Here is a 25,537-nt window from a genome sequence, read left to right as displayed (position 1 = left end):
GCCCCAATAATTGGCAGGATCCCACGGCGTTGAATACTAGGAGATGCCATCGTCACCAGATGCCGAATGACCTTGTACAGCAGAATCGACCGGGCCACTTGGGGGTTCCATCCATTGCTGTCCATTCCCGCACCCAGAAGCCCTCCTCTTCAATGACTTGAAATCAAAGCTGGGCTGATAGTTAGCCTGGAGTCATGCAAGTAAGTGCACAAGTCGATGTTGAAAGTAGTGTTTACTTGTCGCCAGATTCGAAGTTTGAGAACCAGATGGCTAGCTCAAGTGTGCACGAGCTACGGCATTGGACAATTTGGAATCTCGGGAGAGCTTGAACCCAAGCCATTGTTGATCTGTTTGGGTCGCCATGTTGGCCTGTAGTCAAAATACGCGCCGTGAAAGGCGACCGAAGCGACAGGAGTTTATAGCGACGCCATAGACCGCGGGTGCGAAGTGTCAGATAGTTTCGCTCAGGAGCGAAGTCGAATCCAAAAATCGAATGACGAGGTAACAGCTGGCCACGCTCAAGTTGAGGAACTGGGGGAATCCGCTCGAAACAGCTTCAACAGACAGCCGGGCCAACCCTTGGCCTTGTTGGGCTTGGTGACACGAGCCTGAATTGTCTGTCGACTAATCAGACGAGCCTCATAATCAGGACTCATAAGGGACAAGTTTTGAGCCGTAAAATCCGCACCGGAAAAATAGATAGACAGTGACCGGTGCCAATAATAATGCCGAGCTGTAAGATGGCTAGAAGGCTGTGAAGTGCTGACGGAAATGCAAGCCTGCATACCAGATGTGAGAGAGATCCTCCTTGACCTGGTACGGAGTAGACCACAAGGGTGGCGAGCCGCTTCGATAACGGGTGTTGTGCCGACACCAAAGGGCAAGCCAGTGGTCATTGAAAACAACGTTTCCTATCGACAATTCGTTGCATCCTGCGGTCATGCCCAATGCCGATAATTCGCTGCTAGAGCGTCCATCTGGTTGTTGTGTTGCCGCCCCGAGGACAAAATCGAACCTTGGGCTGCGAACGCAATGCAACCTAGGTGGTAGCGGGATATTCGAGTGGGGCCCCACTGGATTCTTCGCTTTCTGCGGCACTGGTTCTCCAGTTCCGTTTGCAGCCAGTCATTGCCACAAAAGACGCCCATCATAATCAATTTCTTCGGCACAAATTGCGGGGTGAATGAAAGATGCTGGTTTCGCTTTTCTGATCATTTTGTCGAGTTGAAATTCTCCTTCGAGGCCCCGTTGATAGCGTTCATACCGGTCTAGCTGAGAAGCAAACGGTCATTGTTGCTAATACGGGGAGGTTACGTACCTAAGAGTAGCAGCGGCAGTGCGAAACAAAGCACACGAAAACAGCAGCCAGACAACTTTCTGCAAAGATGAATAGAAAACAAAAATGGGTGGGAGGAAAGAAGCAGAATACGAGCGATAATACGAGAGTCACAAGGGAAAAGATTGAAGGGGTGCCCGGCGGTTCTTAAAGGTCGACAGGTACATCTCATGTGTACATCGATCGAATTCAATGGGAGTTCCCACTTTCAGCTGGGACCAAGTTAAAATTCTACGGCAGGTGCCCTTTATGTGCCTCGACTAACGGGTCACTTTTGCTTGAAGATGACAATTGCTCCGCTTTGACATTTGATTGAGAAGCTTCTCATCCAGCCGTATGCAATTACTTTGGCCGGCAAAAAGGGAACAGCATCGACGGTCTTCCCATGTCATCCATTTGACCATTGCCTTCTAAATCGGCGGGCGCCATCTGCCAATCTTTGCTCATTCCAGGGGTTCTACATGGCAAACCGGGATCACCATGAAGCTTCTGGCTCCCCTTGTCATATGCAGTTCTAGTGAGACAAACTCTAGAAAACGCCAGGTCGACGTCCAGACGACGTCCCAGATCGTCGACACTTCGACACTTGTCCTCGTCGGTCGAATTGGAAATGGCGCCGCAATCCCACATGAAATCATGCCAAATCCAGAGTAATTCTGCCTTTGATTTTATTGACTCATATGGGCCCAGTATGCTCCCGAGATCCCGGCGGACGGCGTATTTGCTGCGAGCTCACCACGCAGTCCATCCCTGCTTTTCGATGTGTCTCCATTCATCTTGATGGATGCCATAATACGTATAGCTTCTAGCGGTTGCTCATTGCCCTTGACGGCATGAAGATGAGGCATCATTGAGGGTTTATTCATCTCACCGCTTCTCCTTCGTCGACTTCTTACAGGTCGCCCTATATCCTACGAAGTATACTGCCCCACGGCCTCGTTCTCCGCCGAAGTCAAACAGGCCCGTGGGCCACACCCACCACTTTCACAGATTACAATGTCAAACATTTCACTCATGGACGAGCATGTCCCGTGAACAACACTCCCAAGGATGGAAATCATGTCCAAGCAGACGATAGTCTCCTGAGGCAATCTTATTGCATGCAGCCTATATAAAGCTTCTAAAGCAGGAGGCGTAGTGGACCTGCTACGCCACACCCTGAGGTCTGGTTCTGCTTCAATACGCAAGTTTAGCACAACATACGCACTGACCTCACACCTGCCACTCCGTAAGATGGTCGACCACCCTGCAGAATCATAAGTACATATGCCGAAGTCGTCGCCTTATGGATGGAACACACTCCCAAGTTCTCCTCGGAGGTGACAAATTCCAGCAAGCAATGCATGAGCCGGATCTGCGATTTATCGGTCCCCTCTCAAACCGCTAAGCACATCTGGCGGCGCACTCTCACGAAAAAGCAAGGTGTGACGGCCTGACTCGCTTGCGGTGACACAACATTTCGATGCGATGACTGGGCATCAGCAGGCGATTCGGGGTTTGTGCATTGGCTGGGAAGCACGAACGATCATCGTGATTGCCAACTTCTTTCTCGTTTTTTCTCACCCCATCATCAATCCTTTCGTAGGTTCTATCGTCAAGGCACCACATATCAACTAGCCCACTGACATCCGGGGCCGTTGAACAAGATGAGCCAACGAATATCGACGAGAATCCCGGATCCCTGCTGATCCTGGTCGTTTGCACCGAGCGGGCATGCTTTATGTGGCGTTTGGAGGTGCAGACAACACGCTCGCTGTACTTCATACAGTGGATGCATCAGGTAGAGGAGAGCATTCTGTACAAAATACGAGTACCCAAACCCAATGACGAATGGCTTACGGGGCTTTCCAGCTTGGCTAGTTGAAGTAAATAGTCTCATAATCTTACCTTTTTTGCGGGTAGTCTACCGGGAGTAGATGCGAGTTAACGGTGGCTATTCTAGGTTACCCTGAGTGGGATGATGTCACTCACTTAAAGCCTTTTGTCTACGGTCTACCGCTTATCCCGGGAATGCTCTCGTTGCAACATACCACAGTTGCTTTTTCAAGACGGTTTGGACAAATAATATGACTCGGACAAATCTCGAATTTAATCATGGTCGAATGGGATGTTGAGATGACTTCAAGGTGGCAGGCCTGATACTGAAGTGTATATTCCGGCAATTTGGGGCCCGGGCCAATTCGCAAGGGTCGTGTCGATTTTAATTGTCGAACGTCAATTGCGTCTTGGCATATAATACTTGGGCCCAAAGGTACCAGCCACATACGGTCAAGACGGCAAACTGCGCTCATCACTAGGAACTATCTGATTCTGGTTCCCATCCCCGTCTGCCACGAAACTAAATCAACACAATGCCCAAACGGAAGGCCATTGAAGCGGACGCCGGAGCAAAAAATACCGGGCTGAGGAGGTCGACGCGTCGGAAGTCTTCAGGGCCAGATAACGCGACGACACAGGAAAATCCGACAAAAGCACCACCAAAAGCTGAGAAGAAAACGTCGACAGCAAGAGAGAAAGGTGGAAAAGAAGAAAACGTGACGACGGAGAGGAAAACACCCAAAGCTAAGGCTACTACTTTCGAAGCTTCAATCCCCCCCAAGGAGGCAGACGATATAAACACTCCGGAGAAGACATATTGGCTTCTGAAAGCCGAGCCTGAAACCCGGCTGGAGAACGGAACCGACGTCAAGTTTTCCATCGACGACCTCGCCTCTCGAACGGAACCTGAACCCTGGGATGGCATGTGATATTGCTTTCTGACATCTATACTCTATCTAGCCTTGAACCAAAAGCTAACCCCGAGCCTAGGAATCCGCAACTACGTCGCGCGCAATAACCTCCGCGCCATGAAGAAAGGAGACTTGGCGTTCTTCTACCACAGCAACTGCAAGGAACCCGGAATCGTCGGTATCATGGAGATAGTGCGCGAGCACTCGCCTGACCTGTCGGCACACGATCCCAAGGCGCCGTACTACGATGCTTCGTCAAAGGTATCGGATCCCAAGTGGAGCGTTGTGCATGTTGAATTTCGCGGCAAGTTCACGCAGCAGATTGGGCTCAAGGAATTGCGGGAGATGGGAAAACCGGGATCGCCTCTTCAGAATATGCAGATGCTCAAGCAGAGTCGGTTGAGCGTCAGTAAGGTTACCGCCGCGGAATGGAAATATTTACTCGGCGTGGTGGAGGAGCGAGGAGGGTTTAGCAAGGAGACGTAGTAAGGTGAGAGGTTATTGACGCGACGAAACGACCATGAGCTGAACTCTCTTGCGGCGTTTCTGTCTTGCCTGGCATAAAAATTGTCATTAGAATCATTGTGGGTGGCCCAGTCCGCTCGAGCATCCAAGGGGGCTGTGCCGTCTGTTCGAGTCAGCCGCATCGCGTTAAGGCGGTCGGGCTTGTATTCTCATTATGTACGAACAAGCTAAAGATAGTCACGTTCATGGCCTAGGAAGTGTCCGGACGGTGTGTTCAAGAACGACACGGATACCCGGGTCCACATTTTCCAAAGAGAGGATTGGTTCGATCCAAGCGGTTGTCTTCTGGGCAAGTTTGGTCTTGTTCGTGGTGGTTGCCAGTGTTGTGTTCAGCTGCGCAAGAGCTTCCCGCAGAGCCTTGACAAAGGTAGGAGAGTTGATATCGGCACCAATAAGTGCTTGTCGGACAAGACAACTGCACGTGGCGGGGTCGTTCGGGTACAGCTCTGTCATGGTATCTAAGACGTGTTGAACGAGCCTGGGCTGGGATGACACCTTTGTAAAGCTGGCGAATAAATCGAAAAACCGTGTTGCTGCCGCCGCGTTGAAGAAAGGTTGTTTCTTGGCGATGTCGAAAATGGCTTGGGGGATCGCTCCTTCGAGGGCCGGATTCTTCTCGCTCTTCTGAATTTCCAACTCGTCCGCTGACTTTGTCGCTGTCCTGCCGTCGGGATTTGGCAGTACCAGACGACCATCTTCGTCTATATCATCCTCGCTGTCCCCTTCGTCGAAGTGAATCTCGTCGTCGCCATACTCGGCCTGCTCTTTGATCGCCTTATCAACTCCGCCCTTCTTCGTTTTCCTGGCTTCCAGCCTGTCTAACCAGTCCATTTCGCACCTCGCATACTCGACCCAGACGGTCGCATCCTTGGCGCAAAACCTTGTGCCACGCATGAAGAAGCCCCTGGCAGCTTGCATATCCCCATTCGAGGCTGCTCTCCGTCCGGCCATCACCCACATCTCCGGTTTGGCAGGGTGCATTCTCAACGCCCGGCTCATGACTTTTCGCCACCGCTTCGTGGCTTTGGCATCCTGTGCGAACTTCAAGTATTCCTTCCACAGCTCTATGCTTCCCGGGTGTTTCCCGACCGCGCGCTCCAGGATACCAAAGATACGCCCCTGTCCCGCATAGGATGAGGCGACTTGCACCTTCAGGCGTTTGCAGCGTTTTGTTCGTAAGGCTTCTAGGGACCTCTCCCATTTGGCGTAAGCGAGCCAGTCAGAGGGTTTGCTGCCCGGTGACAGGACGAGGTGCTCGAAGTCATCGTGTTTGTGCGCCAGCGAGCGAATCTCGTCGGGGCTGAAGATGCCCTTCTCTTTGAAGTCGTTGAGTTGGGGCGCGAACTGCTCAGCGTAGTAGCGGGCTTTGTCGGCGACACCTGCCATTGTGAATTTTCGTATCGGCAAGCACTGCGAGAACGAGGCTCGGTTGGAGAATTGGCTTATTACGAAGATGTGATGGGTTCGCCAGTCTTGCTGGTTTACTCTAAACCGTTGGAAAAGTTTCACCAGGCTGAAAGAAAAAGATGCAACTTTTCTGTGGAGCGTCTGAGCCTTGTCTTATCGCATGCGGGGAAGCGATTGATCATGGACGAGCGCCATAGTGGACGCCAAACCAGTGCGGAGGCTGCAAGCAAGGATCCGTGAACAAGGATACACCTCGAAGTTAAACAAACAATTACCACCGAGGCACCCGGAGCCAATGTAAACACTGTAGTTGACCAAGTTGTCAGGCGTTACGGCAAATCACAACAATTCCCTCTCTTCACACATTCATCCTCCTCATTGCGCGCTTGTTCCCGTTCCCCTACCTTGTTGTCATGATAATGCTGCCGAGGCCTTGAATGGGAGCTTTCTGAGCAATTGTCGCTACTGTGATGGCGCCCACATACAAGGACAAGCCTAGCGGGGCGCTCATCTCGTTCAATGGGAAATGGATATCGTGGGCACACACCATTGTCGCATACAGTCAGTACCATGCTACTCGGCAACACCTGGCCTGCCACTGAACTCATAGAACACTCTACACACTCTACTTCGAGCCTTCTCATTTGAATTGAGCTAACTGGTCATGCTTGTACAGCTGCCTTCATAAGTGCCCTTGTCATCGGCATCTCGCTTCACTATCACAAGATCGTCAAGAACGAACATTATGGTTACCCGGACGAATGGTTTCCGTCGGTATCGGCAACGATCGGCGACCGCTACCCTGAACGATCGTTCTTCATGTTTTTCATTGCCATCACATCGGGTATGTTGTTATAAGGCGTGTGTGGATATTGGACCATGGATCTGCCGAGAGATGCGCTCGCGCGAACGTGGGGTTGGACATTTTAGCTTTTGACACTTGAGTTGCGAGCGAAATGTCCTACAGCTAGAAACACTCTACAGCACCAGTTTGCATTTGTGCTGATTTTGCCTCTCTAGGTCCGAGATTCGCTCTAGTAGGACTTTGGTATCTTTTGACGGCGAAGCCAGGCAAAGCGCTCCCTAAATTCATTGCCGGCGTGGGTCTATTCCGTACTCTGACCTGCGGGGGGTGGACCTACGTCACCTCGACGGATGACCATGATTGGCACGATATCTTCATGATATCCTACTTACTTGCGACGATACCCTGGAAATATGGCTGCATCACATTGAGTCCACCCAATGCAAAAGCAATTAAGTACAGAAAGTACCTTGCTGGGGGCTTCTTCGGTGCCATCCCCGGCATGATATACTTCTTCATACAGCACAAGGTTCATCGCATTGCCGGAGGTAAGTCAGCAACGCCAACCGGTCTTTTAGGGTCAAACTGACATCCTCAGCCTATACAACATATTCTTTCTTCGAATGGTCGTTGATATTGTTTGATGTCGCCTTCGATGCCGTCACAGCCCTCGACTTTGGCACATTTGAGATTGTGATCAAAGATATCGGGGGTCTAAGTCAGGGGTACGTTCAATGGCTTCCTCGATAGCTCTAAGCAGATATTCGTGCACACTCGCTTGGGCTGGTTGCCCACACCACATCGCCTGCTTCCATTCATCAACGTGGTCCTTTGTCCAAACCGACGCGCAGACACGTCCATACAGACCTCATTCAGCGCAATCATGTGGCCGGGATCTTTTCGTGCGATCAGAGTCGGAAGGCAGCATGGGCGCCCCTGACCCCAGGCAGTTTCACCGGACTCAGTAACTTGCGCAAGTCGTCTTTCAAGGTTTTCTTACCCGAGCGGCCAGCACTCTATTTTGACCTGAATTCTCCATGTCTGGCGTGCTCTTTGCGCTGTGCCGCACCCAACTTGGCCGCAAATCCTTGATTATTGGCCTGCTTGTCTTCATCGACATATTTGGAGGCATGGGAAACATATGATGAAGCAGCCCGAGCGAGTGTGATGCCTGTACGGCTACTGCTCAGCAGAGTCTGGAGATCATGTACTAATAGTACCTTGTAGAAAGAACAAACTGCCAGTCTCGACCATGGTTCTAGAGAAAGAAAAGGCGAAAGCCACAGTCGGTGTCTTTGACGCCAAGTTTTCTTGGGGAGAAGCCTTTGACACTGCCGCTGAGGTCTACCATGGCTTCGTATTCTGGTCCATGCTCACTAGCTTGGGCGTCGTCATCTGGTACTTTCCCCTCTGGTACATGGGTATATCGGGTTACGAAGCACTCGTCATGTCGACAATCTCGCCGTTGCTCCTGGGTATCAAGCCTGTTCGTTCACTGGTCATAAACAACCTCCGGGCGTGCCATTTGCTGTCGCTGTCAGGACTTCTCGCCTGGCTTGTTAAGGACCCAGTCTATCGGCTATTTACCGTCGGGTTCGGGGTTTGGATGGCCTGTCTTTCATGGGCGGCCACACTCTTCTCCGCGAATGTTCATGAAGTCCGCCTCGAGTCCAAGATACTTGCGTGGACGGTCGGTTTGGTCGTGTCCTCGACTGCGAAGTTTGCTTGGTGGACCAATAACCCGATATGGCCCATAATGCATGCTGAGAACGGCGGGAAGAATGATATCGGTCTAGCCCTAGCCGTACTAGCTACCTTGAGATTCAGCCGCAAGGCCCCGTTGAACAGTGGGATTGGAAAGAATGACAAGCAAGGTGGTGCTCCGTCCTTCCTGGCTGCTCTCGGTATCGGTGGCCTTTTCTTTGGCATGCACTCATTGCTCTCGGATACAAGCACCATGATATTGTGGGTTTGGGACGGATACCCTGTCCGCGGACCCCTTTCTGCTCCTCATGGATGGTTTACTGTTGCGGCCATGTCGGCTGGTCTTTTGACTGGTGTGCTCCGACCTAAGTTGGTGAGCACCTGGTCTGCGTACGGCGTCGGCTGTATTGGAGCGGCCGTTCTAACATCATATCCCCGCTGGTTTGGCTATTATGGCGCCCTCACCATCGCATTTTACCTGATGGCCGTCGCCGGACCACTTCTTATAGCAGCTGCTAAGGAGAACCCCGCAATGACGTTTGGCCTCGGCTTCTTCATCTACAACATTATGGTCCTTTTTCACGTCTGGGTTGTTGCCTATGCGTTCGTGCCGGGCGGACCTCTTGTGCGCGAGCACACGGATTGGGTCATGACCAGCATGATGGTCTTGATAGGCTGCGGGGTCTTCAACCTGACGTCTTTCAATTCCCTCCACCGCAACACAACAAACCGCAGGCGTTATTCCGTATCCCAGCATCGCAAATATCACACGTTTGCCCTGGGGCTCATAAATATCCTATTCCTTGCTTCTGCCTATTTCCGTTTCCCGACCAATGACTACCAGCCATATCACGCCGATTCGCGCGTGCTCACCGCGGGCATCTGGACGATTCACTTTTCTCTTGATAATGACATGTGGTCGTCTGAGTATCGCATGCGTGATCTGATCAAGGAACTCGAAGTCGACGTCATCGGCCTGTTGGAGTCTGATCTTCAGCGCATCATCATGGGCAATCGAGACACGACGCAGTTCTTGGCGGAAGATCTCGGCATGTACGTTGACTACGGCCCGGGACCGAACAAGCACACATGGGGCGCCGCCTTACTCAGCAAGTTCCCCATCGTAAACTCGACGCACCATTTGTTACCATCGCCCGTCGGTGAACTAGCACCCGCTATACACGCCACGCTCGACTGTTACGGTGAGCTTGTAGATGTCTTTGTGTTCCATTCGGGGCAGGAGGAAGACCCGGAAGATCGACGGCTGCAGAGCGAGTACCTAGCGAAATTGATGGGATCAAGCCCCCGACCCAGTATCCTGCTCAGCTACCTTGTGACGCAACCGCTCAAGGGCAACTACAACACGTATGTCAGCGACATCAGTGGGATGCATGACGTCGAGCCAAGTGATTGGGATCGCTGGTGCGAGTACATTCTGTACAAGAACCTGCAACGGGTAGGCTATGCACGTGTCAGTCGCCATACCATCACGGATACAGAGTTGCAACTTGCCAAGTTTGTGGTTCCAAGTAGCGAGAGCGAAAAGGCCGGGGTGGCGAGGATGGAGGCTGACCAGCGCTTGCGCGACCGCAGAGTGAGTGAAGACCAGGTGCCTGAGGGCTGGAGGTTTCCGGCTTTGTTCAGGGGGCAGGGGGTACGAGGGCATAGATACCACGTATTCGATGAGCCGTGGTATTATAAACCTGAGTAAATGGGTGGTTGGTAGGATGGACTGATGATAATGAATAGGTGGGGGATGACTTGTGATGCTGCATGCAGCTTTGAAATATATTAAAGTGAATGGTGGATGTGTAATACTAGTGCCATGAAAACAGATTTCTCAATGATGTCTGCAGGTACACAGCTTCCATCCCTTCTCGTACCACGACGCATGGTAGGTAAGGCCTAACGGGAGGCTCGATGAGTCTGCTCTGCCCTGGACTGGAACTTTTTTGGGTGGACCCAACTCCCGCCAATATGATAACAGTTATAGACGGGGGGTTTGGGCGACTCAGTGAGAGTGGCCATGGGACTACTGTTATGTTCAAAAGAAACAACTGCCGCTCAACGAGGGAACTCAGCTTGGTTGGTAGGTGATCAAATTAGTAAGCAAAACGCTGGTGATGTTGATCAACCAGTGATTCGGGTGAGGTTAGGTGAGGTTGGCGACTTTTTGGTTGGATTTACTGCTAAGAGATGAAGCTATCGCTAACCACACCGGTTCGGTCCCCCGGGAACATGCTGGCGGAGTTGGCTATAGCCTCTGTAGCCTCGTCCGGTTCATCCAGCCAGTTATTTTGTATAACTCTCTCGGCCGTCAGGGTCCCAAGCAGAGTATCTAGCTGGCTTATTAAGCCGGCTCTATACCAACTTTGTAGTGTTTGACACATGCTTATGATACCGGCGTCAAGGCTTGGCCGCTGTGAAGTGACCATTCTACCGGCAGATGAAAATAACCGTTCACATTCATATCCTGGATATTATGGCCATAGGCTCACGCCCATGATGAGAGGTCCTTACCGCGTTCGGAGAAAGTGAAGGCACGGAAACACTGGGAAAGGTGCTCTTGAGCCTCCGGGAGTGGGGGCGATTAGACCCTCCATAGCATAAGGGCAGGCTTAAGCGTCAGAAGAATACCAAGATGGTAGCTCAGTTTCAAAGTACCAGACATTTTGTAGAGATTTGCAAGCTAACAAGCCTTACAGGGGGTCCTGCAGGGCTGGCAGGGACCTCTAGCAACTTCAAACTACCTAAAAAATACGGCTGTCAGGGACCCCCAGCACAGTCAATATAGCTATTTGAGCCTTGGCAACTATAAACCAACCAGGTTGCCCAACCAGGGCCCTCCGGTGAGATTAGCAATGTAAACCAAAGTCCGGAGAATAGTGAGGGTATTGGTGTAAATATACGCCAACCCTGGCTCACCAGGTTGGCATGGTGAGGTTGTTCGGACCCTTGCCCGGCATTCTTGCAGTCCAATCAGTCTATAAGCCAAAAGCACTAGACCTGAGACGCCAGTCACGTCCAGGGAGTACCACAATTGCAAACCAAGACCAGCCCTCCTACCAAGCCACCGCGGACTGGGATCATGGTCTCCTTGCCGCAAATACTGGTTCTCTCATCGCAGATGCTCCAAGAAGAGATGATCCAACTACGCCAAAACACGCCCCTTCCGTCCACCCTTATCGCCGCCCCTGAAATTCACCCACACATCTTTATTATCGAGCACCAGCACCAGGATTTCGTTATAACGGAAAATTACGGGGCCTTCGTTGTGCCGGAAAGCTTTGAGGTCTATAGCTTTCACAATTCTGAAGAGTTCTTGAGAGTCAAAAGCGGTGAATCAGTCCTTGAGGAAGCCGCCGTTCTGGACGAGTTTGATATAATGTACCATGCCGACAAGAAAGGCAATTCTTTTCTTGCCAAAATATGGTGTAAGTCTACTATACTGTGCGGTGAGGTTGCGCAGGCTAAACTATCCCATTTTTACGGTCGAACAAGGACGTTTGGATATGAAACACGCCAAACTCAAGCTGCTTTTCAACGGGAAACTTTGATTTAGCCCCAATATCCAAGGATCCAGAATACGTGTTGGATTTTTCGACGGGGATGGGCATTTGCTCCATCGAATCATGTCTGTGGTCCCTGAAATTTTGCAGCTACAGACTTTGTTACCTGACTTACCTCTCGCAGCTGACCGGAGTCCAAGTTCCAAGGCAGTTGGCATGGACTGGAGCCAAATCCAGCCGCCCAACGCGCCTCCAACTGCGAGTTCAAACGAGATGAAGCCAAAGATGAATGCGTATTTTCGCGTCAAATTGGTTTACACGTGCTTCGATAGCCCTCAGACAGTGGTGAGACATGCTTTCAACGACTTTAAGCTGATGTGCTACATTGAATTCCAGGACGAGTCTATAGAGATCACATCGATGGATTGCGGTCACTGCGGTAAGGCTTAAGAGCTGATTGGGTTTAGATCCAAGGAGATATTGCACTGCTGGTGTATTCACAGGTACTGCCCTTGAGCATTTGTCCAAAATTTGCATTCAAGGCGCCGTGGCTTAGGGCACTATATATTGGTAGTACAACAACACACAAAGTGGTTGCTCATATTTGGACGTCAGTTACCTTCTCCGTTTATTGATCATCTCCGCTCCATCTAAGCCGGGCTCGTCAATCCCTCAGAACTGGGCCGAGTTCCCTCGTGTCTGCCCTGAGCGATGTCTTACAGTCGTTGATGTCGAAGAAAAAGAGTACACATGCCCCTTAACCTCTGGCCGACTTACATCAACATGAAATTGGCCGGACGATGCGCCCAGGCCAACCTCGCCGAGGGACTTCGCGGCATTAGGTGGAATATGTTAAATGTTTCAGGTTTGTCTAGGGAAGAGATTGATAAGTTTATGCATAAGGCGAAGGTAGACTTGACTTGAATAATAACATGTCGATTTGAGCTCCTATGTATATTTTTGTCCGAGGACATAGAAAACCCCACCTTACTAATCACGCGCGTTAGGTACATTGTATACGGACTAAAGCCGTTCGAAGGGAATCCTGGAAACAAAACATTTATTGAAGTATGCAAGCACATTTTATGGAAGCAACGGCTCCAGAACATTTCCCATCATACACTGCTTTCGGCCGAACCGACAGAGAACTTCAGCATTGTCGGATGGTTCGCAAATTCGCCCGCCGTGAGCAATCTGATGGAAATAGTTTGTTAGTACTCGTCCCGACTTGTGGGCGAATTACCCGCGTGAGACTCCAAAGTATTTAAGTGTAGGTATCTTGTTGTGAAATTGATTCAGTCTGGCATAGGAAACTCAGAATCACCCTATCTCAAGAGTATCTGTAAAAGAATCATCATGAGCCGGCCCATATGGAGTAGTTTCTGAATTATTGAAGCAGCAAGGTTTGGCTCTGCAGCAAGGTTTAGTTTGGCTCTGCATAGTCGAGTCATGAATATGAAATCTGCGAGCTACGTCAATTGCCGATCTTTAAGGGTCCGTCTGTGTGCTCACTGTATCTAAGGGTCTTTTGGCCATATAGCTCCTCATCCCATAGATTCATGACTTCACTCCCTATACGAGCGATGGGTAGGCTCACCTCGAGAAATATTCGCGTTCGAAACAACAAGACTTGAGATGAGGGCTTTTACGTTCGGCGGCTCCATCACCCGTATGTGTCCTTAGCTTTAGCGGACGGTAGACTTCATCTGATGTCCTCAAGTGTCTGCGGATGCCTTCAGCCCGTGCTGGATAGCATATATCCCGGAGTAGCTCAATCTATCACAGCCGAGCACTCCGACAAACTTGTCTTGATACCTTTAACACCAGCTCTGAAAACATATATAGTAAATGTATCTCCTCTGAATAATTGTGTGTATGAGTCATTGTGAAAACAGATTTATCAAACAGAGCCATTACCTGCGTATCCCACGAAAGTCCTCTTGTGAAGATGTTGCCCAAATTCAATTGCTTCTCAGGAGCAAAGACCCATCCAGCATGTCCGCCACGAGTGGAGACCGACGAAATCTTGCCATTGGGATTTTGGGATAATGTCGATGTGTTTAAGTTCATGATGGTGTGGACACTGCGCTTCGACGACGTGCTCAACGCCAGCAAGCTCAACGACTCACTATGGCGGTTAATTGAAATTGATGGCTGGAGGAAACTGGGCGGCCGTTTGAGGATGAATGTTCGTCACGTTTTCCATCCAGCACTGATTAATTTACCCTCTGTGTGAACAGAAAGAATCTGATTTCTTTCATCTGCAGGAATCCAAAAAACTCGAACTTCATATCCCCAAAGAGTTCACCCCTGAACGCCCAGCAGTACGCTTCACACACGTTACCTTCACTGTGCCCATCGGAGACCACCCCCTTGCCAGCCAGCTCCCCAAGGCGACGTTGGACAGTCATAAACCAACCATGTCCCTAGGCAGCGACAAGTTCCTCCCCCTTGCTGTGAGGGAAGGTACTCCCAGAACCGTCGAGGATCTGCTATACAGCGACTGCCCACAGCTATCTCTGCACGTCACCTCATTTACCAACGCCACACTCGTCCACCTTGTGGGGCCCCACACCCTCTTCGACGGCATGGGAACACACATGTGCGTGCGTGCCTGGTCGGCGGTCCTAGCGGGGAAGATACACCAAGTCCCGCCCATGTCAGGCGGCACCTCGGATCCAGCAGCCAGCCTCGGCCTCGGGTCCGAACCCGAAAAAGCTGCAAAAGCCACCGAGGAGCCGTATCTCCTCGCCTCCAAACAACTCAAAGGCCTCAAACTCTTCCACTTCACCCTGCGCAGTCTCTGGGACAAATTCCGTCGCCCCAACGTCGAAACTCGCACCATCTGCATCCCCTCCTCTCTCTTACAGACTCTGCAAGCCCAAGCCAAACAAGACCTAGAGAAACAAGTCGGCGAGAAATCTGAAATCCCCTTCGTCAGCGAGGGGGATGTCCTCATCACGTACCTGACCCTACTCATTGCCCGCGCGCAGTCCCGTCCTCGCCCCCTGACGGTATACAATGTGATCGAAGTCCGCAGTCGGCTAAAGTCTGTTTTTGCTGAGGGGAGTGCATACGTGCAGAACCTCGCCTTTGGCGCTGTGACTTTGTTGTCTGCGTCGGAAGCCAGTAATTTGTCGTTAGGTGTCATCGCTGCCAAGATTCGTGAGTCCATCGCTACGCAGTCGACCGAGGCGCAGCTCATGGCATTCATCCACCTGATGCGCCAGGAGCTCGATAGAACGGGAAAATTTCTAGTTGTGTCCGAGCCGGATGCTATGATGGTCGTTTTTACGAATTGGCAGAAAGCGCGGTTCTTTGACGTGATTGACTTTAGTCCTGCGGTTGTGAGGACGGGGGATACATCCAAGAGGAGGGTTACGCCTAGCGGGAAGATTTCGTATCATCACTGTGAGTCCTTGAGTGAGAATAGTCAGTTTAGGAATGCTGTGATTGTGCTGGGGAAGGACCATGGAGGGAATTATTGGTTGAGTGGCGCGCTGAATCCGAGGACTTGGGCTAAGTTAAAGGTGCAAGGCGAGTTTTTGAGCACTGTTATTTGAATGCTTGGGGGTTATTCACGACGGATACGAATGACTCATGCGAGCTTTTACTATGCATAGGGCCGGGACTTACTTTCAATAAAGAGATTAAAAGAAATGTGACTCCAGAGACGTGGAGGACGAAACAGCAGACGCCAATACTGGGAGCTTTGCGGTTAGTGATTCTTACAAGTTGCTAGCAAACCTAACATCAGTCGTCTGGGTCACAGGATCATGATGTCACTGAATGAGTATAGGGTATGACATAGACGGGTTGAAGGTGATGGTTTGATAACTAAAGTAGGGTGTTATATTAACCAAAAAGAAAGAGCGTTATTATTCAATTCAACCTATATCTTGATGACCTAAGTAGGTCTCAGACAAATATACGAATATTGTGGTGGTTCATGGCATCCCGCTTTTACTCAGGCTCGGCTCAGTCCAGTTTCAGTAACGTGTCCTGAGAAGCCGGAGCTGGGACTATTTATTCACGGTTAAGCAAAGAAAACGGATTTCAAATAGAAACGGTTTCTTTCGACAGTCGCAAACCAACGTGGCTTGTGGCTTGTTGATTGACTAATGCAGCTTTTGGCCTCGTCCAAATCCGGCCTCCGTCCACGCCGTGAATAGCACATGTATCGTCGTTGTCGATTTTCGGCTTGCTGCAGCTATGACAGAATTGACAGTACATTATATAAACCTTTTTATCTTGATTTGTATTTCTAGAAGGGAATCTCTCAGACGCGGAATTTTTTACGCACTCTTATTGGCTAAGCCCCACAAATACATCTGCACAAAGGCGGTAAGTCGACACACCTTAACAACGCTCAAAATAGAAGGCGGTCAACACACCAACGCATTTAATACCTGTTGGCGCAGCCAGCGTATTCGCGACCCATTAGAAAGGAAACATCTAGCAGTATATAAGTATTTACTTTCCTAAAGGTCTAGCAAAGGCGGGCTTAATCCTACTTTAATTACTGCTTATTAGACCTTGTGCGATATGGTAAGATCTGTTACGGTAAGCACAATTGAAGAGTCAAGACACTCTAATGTACCATATTAACTTCACGATTCTAGACAAGGAAGGAAAGAGAAACTACAACTACCTGGCTCTCATCTGACATTCTTCAATCCCACGTTCAGATGGCCCGTGCCTCAGGTCCTCTGTCGGTGGGGTCTGTTGTGACACCGGCGTCACACGGCCGTCACCGTCACAAGATCTCCTCGTCGCTACTAAGACAAATCTCCCACTGACTCCTCCGCCTCCGAATACTAGGCTGCATCGGCCGCCCACGTGCACGCGTTCCTGTTGTTCTTCCAATACCTAATGTATCCACCTGACTTCGCGTCTGTCGATAAGATCGATCGTCGCTGGCTTCCTGTCTAGCCTGCTGCGCGAGCCTTGTTAAAGTCGACCTGTTTCTGCTCCCCGGAGGAGGTATGTGAGACTCGGGGCCAGGGATCGGCGTACGGACTCGTTGGTGATCCCGATTATTGGGTAGGAGGTCGTTAGAGAGGTAAATTTCGTGATCATTACGCAGCTCCCATAACGGCTGATAACGCCCACGGGAGCCATGGGGCTCGGGTACTGTTGTAAAGGTCTGCGGGAACGAGGCGAAGATATTATCGAGACTCTCTTTATCGCCAATTCCGTAGTATTTACCGATGCTTGTGCCGATGCTTGTGCCGCCACTTGAGGATGAAGGGGGTCGCGGGGAATCGTTGGATCGATGACAACGCTGTCGCTTTGAGGGACGCGATTGACTGCTGCTACTGGGGCTTCGTGCACGACGCTGTGCTGTGGGCTGGGACATGGTAGAGGGCATAGGAATCTAAATATCTGATACGTAGAGATATTTGGATTCCTAAGAATAGAAGGGATCGTAGTAGCTACTTCGCGAATAGCCTCGCGACGCATAAGGTAGTAGTAGCTGTACCGATAAGGTGGATCTCTAGGCAGTACATTAGGAAAGGCTGGCAGAATCTAAGTGTCTTACCAGTTAAAATTGAACCAATGAGAGTTGGCAAAAATTCCGCGTCTGAGAGATTCCGCGTCTGTATCAATTCCCTTCTAGAAATGCTCGTAAACTCATGAGAAAATGTAAAAAAAGAAAAAAAAAACATTCAATATGTTTATTGGACCAAATTGACCGTCAAAAGACGAGGGACCCACTCGCTATAGAATGAGGTATTTTTGGTAGTTATAAGGTCTGACAATGTTCGTAACTATCTTTTTCTTGATTCTACCGTTTGCTAGGGCCCATCAGTTTGAATGGAACCATGATCGGAGATGTGGGATTTATGCGTGGCGCCATTTCGCGACTTGATCCAGCATTCAGTGATTTAAAACAATAGTATCTACTCCCGCCTCCCGGCCAGAATGCCAGTCTGGGCATTCTGCCTTCCGATCCTATTTGTCGGGACACCCAGCAGGCCGTTAGTAAATTCAACATAGGTCACCCTCTATTAAAAAGGCGTGGCCGGGCGACTTCATAGCATTGCAATATCAAGAGAACGGACATGTCACTCTTTGGGAGAATAAGCCTAGAAACTCTACGGTATGGATTTATGGCACCTCATCACCTTCTGAGTATGATCGTCTCCTTTCTATCCACCGCGTCTAGGATAGGTCTAGAACGGGAGGGGATAAAAGGGGTGGTGTGCTTTTGGCCACCCGGTCTTTCGACGACGGTAGATGTTACTAGATCAATTATGAGCTAATTCCTTCGGCACGCCAGGAAACTTACTTTAAGGCCCTTATGAACCCTCAGGGCGCTGATCTGTGGTGCTAGAACGATTTGCGACTTTCTACGAGCATTCGTGATAACTATACGCTGTACTAGGTTTAGGAATGGCCGACTATCTCTACCGATACGATCTCTCAAGGCCGAATAGAAGTTTATATGAGTTGTATGGATGTTCAGATCTTATCGGGCGTTCAGAATGGGACGGTCGTGATCGAGGAGGGCCTAGACCTGAACTTCGCCGGTAATGAGAAACAGATGCTTACAAGTTCGATGTCATAAATGAGTTCTATACTGTCACAGCAATAGTCTTTTCCTGGCTAAGTCTAAAGCAGGTTTTTAGTCAATATATCTCATCATATGAAAATTTTCTCCCAATCCAAATAGCTTAAGTGGTATACAGCTTTGAATTCCAAAGCACTCCCGTAGGTCCTCCTCAAGGCCTGAAAAGAAACGGTGGTTGTCTACTATCATAATTAAGGCTTTGAAACTACCTTATGCTCTTTCTTGTCTACTTTCGTCACGCGAGAAAACTCTTGCAACTAGGACTTTGGCAATGTCAGAGATGAGGTGTATACACGTGTTATTACATTAAGGTGTTTTCACTTACCTGTTGGGTTTTGGTGACCTTGAAAAGACTTATAGGTCTCCTCTTCTGGACAGAGGATGAACGGCCTGCTCTTTTCAGGATATCTTTCCATGACCCCGCCTCCTTCACTTTCTATGTCTGCCTTGTGGTACGCCTGGGACGGCATTGCGAGGAAGCATTTTCATATTGCTGATACCGGGTGATACTGTTCTTCTCAGTCGGACTTACGGGTGGGTAGACGAGTGGATCAAATAAGGAATTCCATGGCAGCTCGATGTCGGCATGGCTTGTATCGTGGTTGTCAGGTTCTTTGTCCCCGTGATTGTGCTCTGTGGTAGGCTCAGACAGGCTAAAACCTGGCTGGCCGCTAGCCGTACGTGCAAGAGAAGCCATTTTGCGTTAAAATCAGCCAAGAAAGTTAAGAGAAAGGGGGGGCAAGCATAGGGGACATTGTGCTTTATAGGGGGCTTCTAATCAGGAGAGCCTTTCGGATCGACCGACTAGGATCCTAGCACATCCCTCGCCACATGAGGAGCGAATCTCTCTACGTTTTTAAAGCTACACCAAACTAACCTGTCTGGTACGGAGGACGCTAGGGGTGGATTGCCTTCCATAAATATCCAAGATGGAAATATAGCTAGGTGGTCTACAGTCTGAATGATAATACCCTTTGGAATGTCTGCTAGTTTCCTTAGGTGGATTAATGACCCAAGGCGCTCCCAGTATAGAGTGAAGGCCTGGATGATCTCGACGACGTGTTACTGGTTGCAGCACTAGGACCAACAGCATCCTTGACCCAATGTGATCCCTGGGTTGATGACCTGATAGATCATGAGGGGGCAGGCGGTGCACCCACTTGATGGCGATGCTACGTCAAGTAAATGGGAAATTTGGCAGCAAACCAGAGCCCTAGGATATTCTATACCTTCCCGAAACTTCCACCACTGTCAGCCTTTACATATGAGGCAGATTTAGGAACTTCCTCTTTATCTGGCAAGTCACAGCCACCTACCGATGGGAAGAGAGCACCAGGGGTTGTTTTGAGCATGCAGTATGTAGCTACCAACAGAGTATTCATGGCAACCGAAACCATTCATTCCTTGCTCCATTTCAAACTTAGGTCCTCTGCCTAATTATGAGGTGCCGAGCCAACGCGGAGATAGAATGCGGACTCACCCTCCGTAGCACCGGGCTTGTTAATCCCAAAGCACAGGACGTTATAGGCCGCCTCTGGAATAAGCTCGTCGACCAGGTTGTTGTTGTTCAAATCGCGGAAGGTAAAACGGATGGCATTCTGACCCTCGACTCGCTCGGGCAGCTCCACGCCGGTGTTCTTGGGACCCCAATCTGCTACAAATAAAAGTCAGTTGATATGTGACGAGATGAAAACTCAATCAAGGTTGCACGCTTACCGAACTGAGGCCGCATCGGAATGCTGGCATCGTCGATGAGAATCTGCACAGCCGAGACTTTAGGCTCTTCTCCAGCATTCGGATTCAACAGCTTCTAGCCGTCAAACAATCGCAGATAGCTTTGAACAGCGCGGAGGGCAAAGTCGACATCGCCGGGACGTTCTTTGGTCGCATCCGAAATCGTGGAGCAATAGCCGACCACGGCGTCGTATGGAGTCGTGTAGTTCACGCCGCCGAGAGAGGCCGAGAGAGAGGCCGTGAGCTACTGCGCAGCGCGTAGTCGATACGCCTGCGTTGTTGTCATTGGCAGCCGCAGCGCCCTGCAATTGCCTCCAGATGCCATGTTGACGACATTGGAGTGGATTGCTGTTGGTGAAGTGATGATAGCAGAAGCAGGAGTCGGTGTTTGTCATAGAGCAAAGAAGTTGGTGCCTGAAAAAGTACCCATAATTTTCAAGCCTCGATAAATCACGTGGTGTCCGAGGGGTCATTTTTGCCTTTCGCAGCATTGCCATTACCGGATGACTCCCATTTCCCCTTCATCTTGAAATCGACGTACGTGAGACTGATCGAAGTCTGCACATCCCATCGGTTCTTGCCATGTCTGAACATCTTGGAGAAATCGAGCGACTCCGGCATGAGCTAGAACAAGCAAAGGCGCGAGAGGAACAGCTCAGGCTCCAGGTCCAAGAGACCACGCTGGGAGAGTATCTACACGACTGCCACTTTCACATTTTCAAAGCTCTCCGGATCGCCGACAAGTCCTTATCTTCCACTGGACATGCCACAAGAGTCGATGACAAGCGCTACCCCATGTGGCTTCGTCGTTGGAGCGACTTTACCGACCTCCAGCGAGACCATTTCGACGAGATCAACAGGGCCTTTGGTGACAAGAGATTACTTACTCCATCGATTGCTACCCGCTATCAAAAGAAGGTCGCCTGCCGGGCTCCGGTAGCTATCGAAAAAGACATCGACATTTTCGAGAAAGTTGCGATCGAATCACCTGTATGCGAGATATTCCAGAAGCTAGTCGAAGCCGATCCCTACATATGCAGGACGTTCAACTTCACCGAGCTATGATTCAGTAACAATAGCCGCGAATTGAAGCGGCAGGGCAACGTCGATCAGACCGGAGATTCGGAGCAGGGCCAAGAAATACAGGGGCGCCGACGGCGATCTGGACCAAGCAAACGAGTCGCGTCCGAGCAGAAATTCGAGAAGCCAAGCTACCCTGACGGGCTGGGCATCCGCAAGCACCTGGGAGGTGACCCGAATTTGGTCTTCGTTTACGACTACAAGGCGGCTCATAAACTTACGGTCGAAGATCTCAAGTCAGCTCTTATCAAGGAGAAGCTATTTATGGAGGTCGTTCAACGGGTTAACTTGGATACAACCAAAACGGATCCTGAACTAAACGGCCGAGATAAGGCGGATAAACAAGTTGCTATGGCTTTGACACAGGTGTCTGATTATATGGTTCAACGTGGGGTTGCGTATGGCTATATCACAGCCGGCAAATCCTTAGTTTTCCTTCATATCAGACAAGACGATCTACGGACATTATACTATCACCTTTGTGTGCCAGATGAAGAAGCGACTGGCCGAAATAGAGATTTTAAGGAATCCTATACCGCAGTAGCTCAACTAGCAAGCTTCTGCCTCTTGGCTCTTAGATCCGACGCTCTCCAAGGACCTGCGCTTAACAAAGCTGTCGAGAAAGCAAAATCAGAACTACAAATTTGGCCGAAACCTTACAAGGAAGCGGAGGAATATGTCAAGGCTGAGAACATGGATTCTTCATCACCGGCGCCATCATCGCAGGTAACAGCTGGGTCATTATATGAGGATGAGGATGAGTCGAACATACAACTCACGGCTCGAAAATTCTCCTTACGATCAAGATCGACCTGCCAAGACGCTACGGCGATTCGAAGAGATGACGAGGACGATGACGAGGACGAAGACGACGGCCCCTCCCGAGCTCTGCCAAGAATGCCGGGAAGCACCGGTGCGAACAAGCGGAAGGAAGGGCCGTCGACCAGCAGCTCCGAGGACGATAATCAGGGGACGTCATCAGACTCTGATTCTCCACCTACTAGGCAATACTGTACGCAGGCTTGCTTATTAGGTCTTAAGAGAGGATTGGATCTTGACGAGAATTGCCCTAACGTGTCCTTACATCGCACCGCCGCAAGCAGCACTCGACACCCTATTAACGCTAGCAAACTTACTTCCCTAGTTGGGGAACGGCTACGCCGAAACCCGTATCGAGACTGCGTCGCACTAGACCCTTACGGTCTCCAAGGCAAAATTGGGGCGATAGGGGCACTCTTCAAGGTTGAACTAGCGCAGTATGGCTACACATTCGTCGGCAAGGGGACGCAGTCGGTCCATTTTGAATATTTGCAACATGAGAGCGTGGTTTATTCGCAGCTTGAAAGGCTTCAAGGCGAGGTGGTCCCGGTGTACCTAGGGATCATCAACCTGGCCAGGCCCTGGGGTTATGTCCTCCCCGGCGGGGCCTGTGTCGTTCACATGATGTTGATGTCGTGGGCCGGCGAGGTGGCAGCGGATGTAAACGTGCCGGACTTAGCGACGGAGCGGAAGCGCTCGTCGCGAGCCGTGTGGGGCGAGGGGGTGGATCATAATGATGAGCGCGAGCCTAACATACTCTGGAACTGGGAGCGCCAGCGCGTTATGCTCGTCGACTTTAACCTTGCCGCCCTCCGACCAGTCGTCAAACATAAACGATTGTCGAAGTTGTCTAAGATGGGTAAAAAGAGAAAATCGGAAGAAGATATTCTTGAGATACTTGGCCGGAAACGTGTAATGATGGGAGGGGACAGTCAGCAGGGGTTAGGAATTTCAGGTAGGGGTCAGGAATAAGTAGATTAGTTCATTTCGAGGGGACAGTCAGCAGGGGTTAGGAATTTCAGGTAGGGGTCAGGAATAAGTAGATTAGTTCATTTCGAGGGGACAGTCAGCAGGGGTTAGTATTCAAACTACGGCGCCTACTTAAGGTACGTATTCACTCACAATATACTACTTCGGGGTTTAGTAGAGTCTAGGGAAAAGAGAACGTAGTACGGCTAGCTGAAATAGTATATAATACGCTACGATTCATCTAATCTCATAGTGCAGTAATTACGAGTAATCCACTCCAAGTATACGTATCGGCACTGATCTTTAGCCCTAACGTGAATGTACACCGAGCTGGCCACCCTTACATAACCTCGCATAGAAATTTTACGATAGTAAAACCACAACGCCGTAAATCAATTGAAACTCTCTGGATCTTCCTCTTCAGAAGATGGCAATGCGATCTTACAAGTTCGCGCATTATGCCCAGTCCCGTTGCAAATACCACAGCGCCTCGGGCGCGTTTCAACACGCTTTGCGCGACCACCATTTCGGCGCTCTTCTTGCTGTATCTGCGTCGCCAACTCCCAGAGTCCCGTAGGTCCTGTCCTTCTTGGAAAATAAGTGATTCTCCTTCCCGTAATTGCATTTTTTTAGTCCTCGGCCAGCTCGGTGTCATGGCCAGCTCGGTGTACATTCACGTTACACTAGTAGGGATCAGTCACGACTGAACACAAGCCTCAGACAAATTCCAAGTCAGATAAGAGGCACTAAATACAGTTAACTTCCAATGTCGTTCAAGCTAGAGCATAAAAAGATTCCGGTAATATTTCCTCACATGTTAAAAATAGTAAAACATACAACACTAGGGATTCGCTAGTAGTCGCCTACCTAACTACTAATCTAGCGGTTTACAGTTTATCTATAGGAGAGCGGACGGGATCCCGAGTTCTCTATAACCTATGGTCGTATGTGCCAAATATTTTTCGTAAACTATATTAAGTAGGTAACGTAGTCCACAAGCGAACGGGTCACCCAACCGAACGGGTCACGCCAACTAGCAAAACATGGAATTCAACACGATTTCGCAACCACAACGATTTGATCCAGCGCTATTTCCACGCATTTCCTGCTGTACTTGCTGCGCAACGTCCTTTTGATCTTGAAGATCTTGTACGTCTTGTGAATTAAGTGATCCTCCAAGCCGTACTCGTGTTTTTTTGGCCCTGCGCCGCTTGCTAATTAGAGCATTTGCCTCTCGAAGTTCCGCGACCTCAGCTTGGAGTAAAGCCATCTTATGCATAATACTCCGCGCTCCTTTCGAAAACTGATCGATAGCATCGTAAATTGACGTCGGGGAGCTATTTTGATGCCTGGAAATTCGAGATTTAATAAATTCGGATTGCGAAGTAGCCTCGGTTGGGTTATTTGGCGTCCGAGAAGCCCAAGGAAGGCTTTCCCGCGTAGGGGGCCGGGAGGACGTTGGAGTCTGTAATTTCACATCCAGCTTCTCAATAACAGTATCTGGGCTTAAAGGCACAAGCCCAGCCCCTTGAAAGCCTGCACGAATATTGCTTTCGGTCAGGCTCTTCTTGAACGCGTCGCAAAATGCCGGAAGAAAATCCTCCTTTGTGATATGCGAGTCGCGTAGCAGTCGGTTTGCCATATCTTCAACAGCACTTAGCCGGGGAGGAAGTGCTTGCGAATCTAGCTCAATTATCCTTTGAATAATCGTATTTTCTTCTAGTTTTGTGAAATTCCGACCGTTAGCTTCGATATTGCGACGTGATTGACGTTTTTGAAGACGCGCCTGGAGAGTAGTATTCGAGACTTTGTAGATTGTTGCAGCACGTCGGATACTAAGTGTTAAGTCATTTCTGATAGCCTGAGTTGCAAGGAGTAATTGAGATTCTTTTTGAGCAGAATCCATCGAGAATTAGTTGCGTGGTAAAGTTAGGAAGTTTAGTTCTATTTTTTGCTATTGGCGTGACCCGTTCGCTTGTGGACTACGTTATATACGGCTTGTAAATAGATATAGCCCACAGGGTTATCTGATAGGATCTGTGGAGGTCTATAGAGATCTGTAGGGCATACAGATCCGATAAATCAAGTAGGATCCTCTAGAAACCTGATTCTAGCGTGCCGCGCGGTATAACTAGCGCCGAGACCTTAGCTAATACTAGCTAATAGGATATACCGCGTTTTAGCAGTTAGCGTAGGACTATACGAAGTATATATCTTATATAACTATTTGCACCCCCTCCGAGGTGCTCGGCTCAGTTTAGGGGCACTCTAGGCTACTTCTTAGCCTAGACCGCCAGCGAATGGTATTTGAGGGTGCGTTGGTCACAAACTCTGCCGACCTTTCCG

At 49.9% G+C, this 25,537-nt stretch overlaps 8 protein-coding genes across 8 annotated transcripts; 5 read left to right on the top strand and 3 right to left on the bottom strand.

Annotated features, from left to right (window-relative positions):
- Positions 1–3,687: 3,687 nt before the first annotated feature.
- BCR38DRAFT_455990 (PUA-like domain-containing protein) lies at positions 3,688–4,551 on the top strand (the record flags this gene model as incomplete). The annotated part of the gene is made up of 2 exons (XM_040861859.1): positions 3,688–4,075; positions 4,145–4,551. The coding sequence occupies 2 exons, from the start codon at positions 3,688–3,690 to the stop codon at positions 4,549–4,551; spliced, it is 795 nt and encodes a 264-aa protein (XP_040717765.1).
- A 222-nt stretch (positions 4,552–4,773) lies between these two features.
- BCR38DRAFT_337221 (U3 small nucleolar RNA-associated protein 6-domain-containing protein) lies at positions 4,774–5,976 on the bottom strand (the record flags this gene model as incomplete). The annotated part of the gene is made up of 1 exon (XM_040855522.1): positions 4,774–5,976. The coding sequence occupies one exon, from the start codon at positions 5,974–5,976 to the stop codon at positions 4,774–4,776; it is 1,203 nt and encodes a 400-aa protein (XP_040717764.1).
- Positions 5,977–6,173: 197 nt separating this feature from the next.
- BCR38DRAFT_387517 (calcofluor white hypersensitive protein) lies at positions 6,174–10,688 on the top strand. The gene is made up of 5 exons (XM_040857509.1): positions 6,174–6,558; positions 6,674–6,841; positions 7,018–7,350; positions 7,401–7,527; positions 8,030–10,688. The coding sequence occupies exons 1-5, from the start codon at positions 6,468–6,470 to the stop codon at positions 10,215–10,217; spliced, it is 2,907 nt and encodes a 968-aa protein (XP_040717763.1). The 5' UTR covers positions 6,174–6,467; the 3' UTR covers positions 10,218–10,688.
- Positions 10,689–11,594: 906 nt separating this feature from the next.
- BCR38DRAFT_407148 (uncharacterized protein) lies at positions 11,595–12,571 on the top strand (the record flags this gene model as incomplete). Its single annotated transcript, XM_040858133.1, has 3 exons — positions 11,595–11,940; positions 12,200–12,454; positions 12,519–12,571. The coding sequence occupies 3 exons, from the start codon at positions 11,595–11,597 to the stop codon at positions 12,569–12,571; spliced, it is 654 nt and encodes a 217-aa protein (XP_040717762.1).
- A 1,410-nt stretch (positions 12,572–13,981) lies between these two features.
- On the top strand, positions 13,982–15,524 carry BCR38DRAFT_364385 (uncharacterized protein; the record flags this gene model as incomplete). The annotated part of the gene is made up of 2 exons (XM_040857217.1): positions 13,982–14,203; positions 14,283–15,524. Coding segments are annotated over exons 1-2 (1,362 nt in total), but the record flags the coding sequence as incomplete, so codon positions are not given.
- A 1,030-nt stretch (positions 15,525–16,554) lies between these two features.
- On the bottom strand, positions 16,555–17,649 carry BCR38DRAFT_426164 (uncharacterized protein). Its single transcript, XM_040859747.1, has 2 exons — positions 17,558–17,649; positions 16,555–17,512 (listed from the first exon to the last, which is right to left on the bottom strand). The coding sequence occupies exon 2, from the start codon at positions 17,384–17,386 to the stop codon at positions 16,772–16,774; it is 615 nt and encodes a 204-aa protein (XP_040717760.1). The 5' UTR covers positions 17,387–17,512; positions 17,558–17,649; the 3' UTR covers positions 16,555–16,771.
- A 609-nt stretch (positions 17,650–18,258) lies between these two features.
- Positions 18,259–19,286, bottom strand: BCR38DRAFT_407145 (uncharacterized protein; the record flags this gene model as incomplete). The annotated part of the gene is made up of 5 exons (XM_040858132.1): positions 18,259–18,261; positions 18,308–18,394; positions 18,571–18,593; positions 18,915–19,047; positions 19,122–19,286. 5 exons carry the CDS (start codon positions 19,284–19,286, stop codon positions 18,259–18,261), a joined length of 411 nt encoding a protein of 136 aa, XP_040717759.1.
- Positions 19,287–20,719: 1,433 nt separating this feature from the next.
- On the top strand, positions 20,720–23,478 carry BCR38DRAFT_426158 (uncharacterized protein). The gene is made up of 3 exons (XM_040859746.1): positions 20,720–21,337; positions 21,416–23,230; positions 23,298–23,478. Exons 1-2 carry the CDS (start codon positions 20,906–20,908, stop codon positions 23,192–23,194), a joined length of 2,211 nt encoding a protein of 736 aa, XP_040717758.1. The 5' UTR covers positions 20,720–20,905; the 3' UTR covers positions 23,195–23,230; positions 23,298–23,478.
- Positions 23,479–25,537: the final 2,059 nt, after the last annotated feature.

The sequence above is a fragment of the Pseudomassariella vexata genome (assembly GCF_002105095.1).
Source record: "Pseudomassariella vexata strain CBS 129021 chromosome Unknown BCR38scaffold_4, whole genome shotgun sequence".
Classification (NCBI taxonomy): Eukaryota; Fungi; Ascomycota; class Sordariomycetes; order Amphisphaeriales; family Pseudomassariaceae; genus Pseudomassariella; species Pseudomassariella vexata.
Note: the sequence above shows the minus strand (reverse complement) of the source record. Positions and strands in the feature narration are given on the sequence as shown.

Coding starts and splice junctions, on each gene's coding strand:
- BCR38DRAFT_426158 (XM_040859746.1), top strand. CDS start 20,906: ATGTCTGAACATCTTGGAGAAATCGAGCGACTCCGGCATGAGCTAGAA. Junction 21,338..21,415: donor GCGAGATATTCCAGAAGCTA/GTCGAAGCCGAT, acceptor CGCGAATTGAAG/CGGCAGGGCAACGTCGATCA.
- BCR38DRAFT_387517 (XM_040857509.1), top strand. CDS start 6,468: ATGGCGCCCACATACAAGGACAAGCCTAGCGGGGCGCTCATCTCGTTC. Junction 6,842..7,017: donor TTTCATTGCCATCACATCGG/GTATGTTGTTAT, acceptor TTGCCTCTCTAG/GTCCGAGATTCGCTCTAGTA. Junction 7,528..8,029: donor ATCGGGGGTCTAAGTCAGGG/GTACGTTCAATG, acceptor AGTACCTTGTAG/AAAGAACAAACTGCCAGTCT.
- BCR38DRAFT_426164 (XM_040859747.1), bottom strand. CDS start 17,386: ATGCCCTCTACCATGTCCCAGCCCACAGCACAGCGTCGTGCACGAAGC.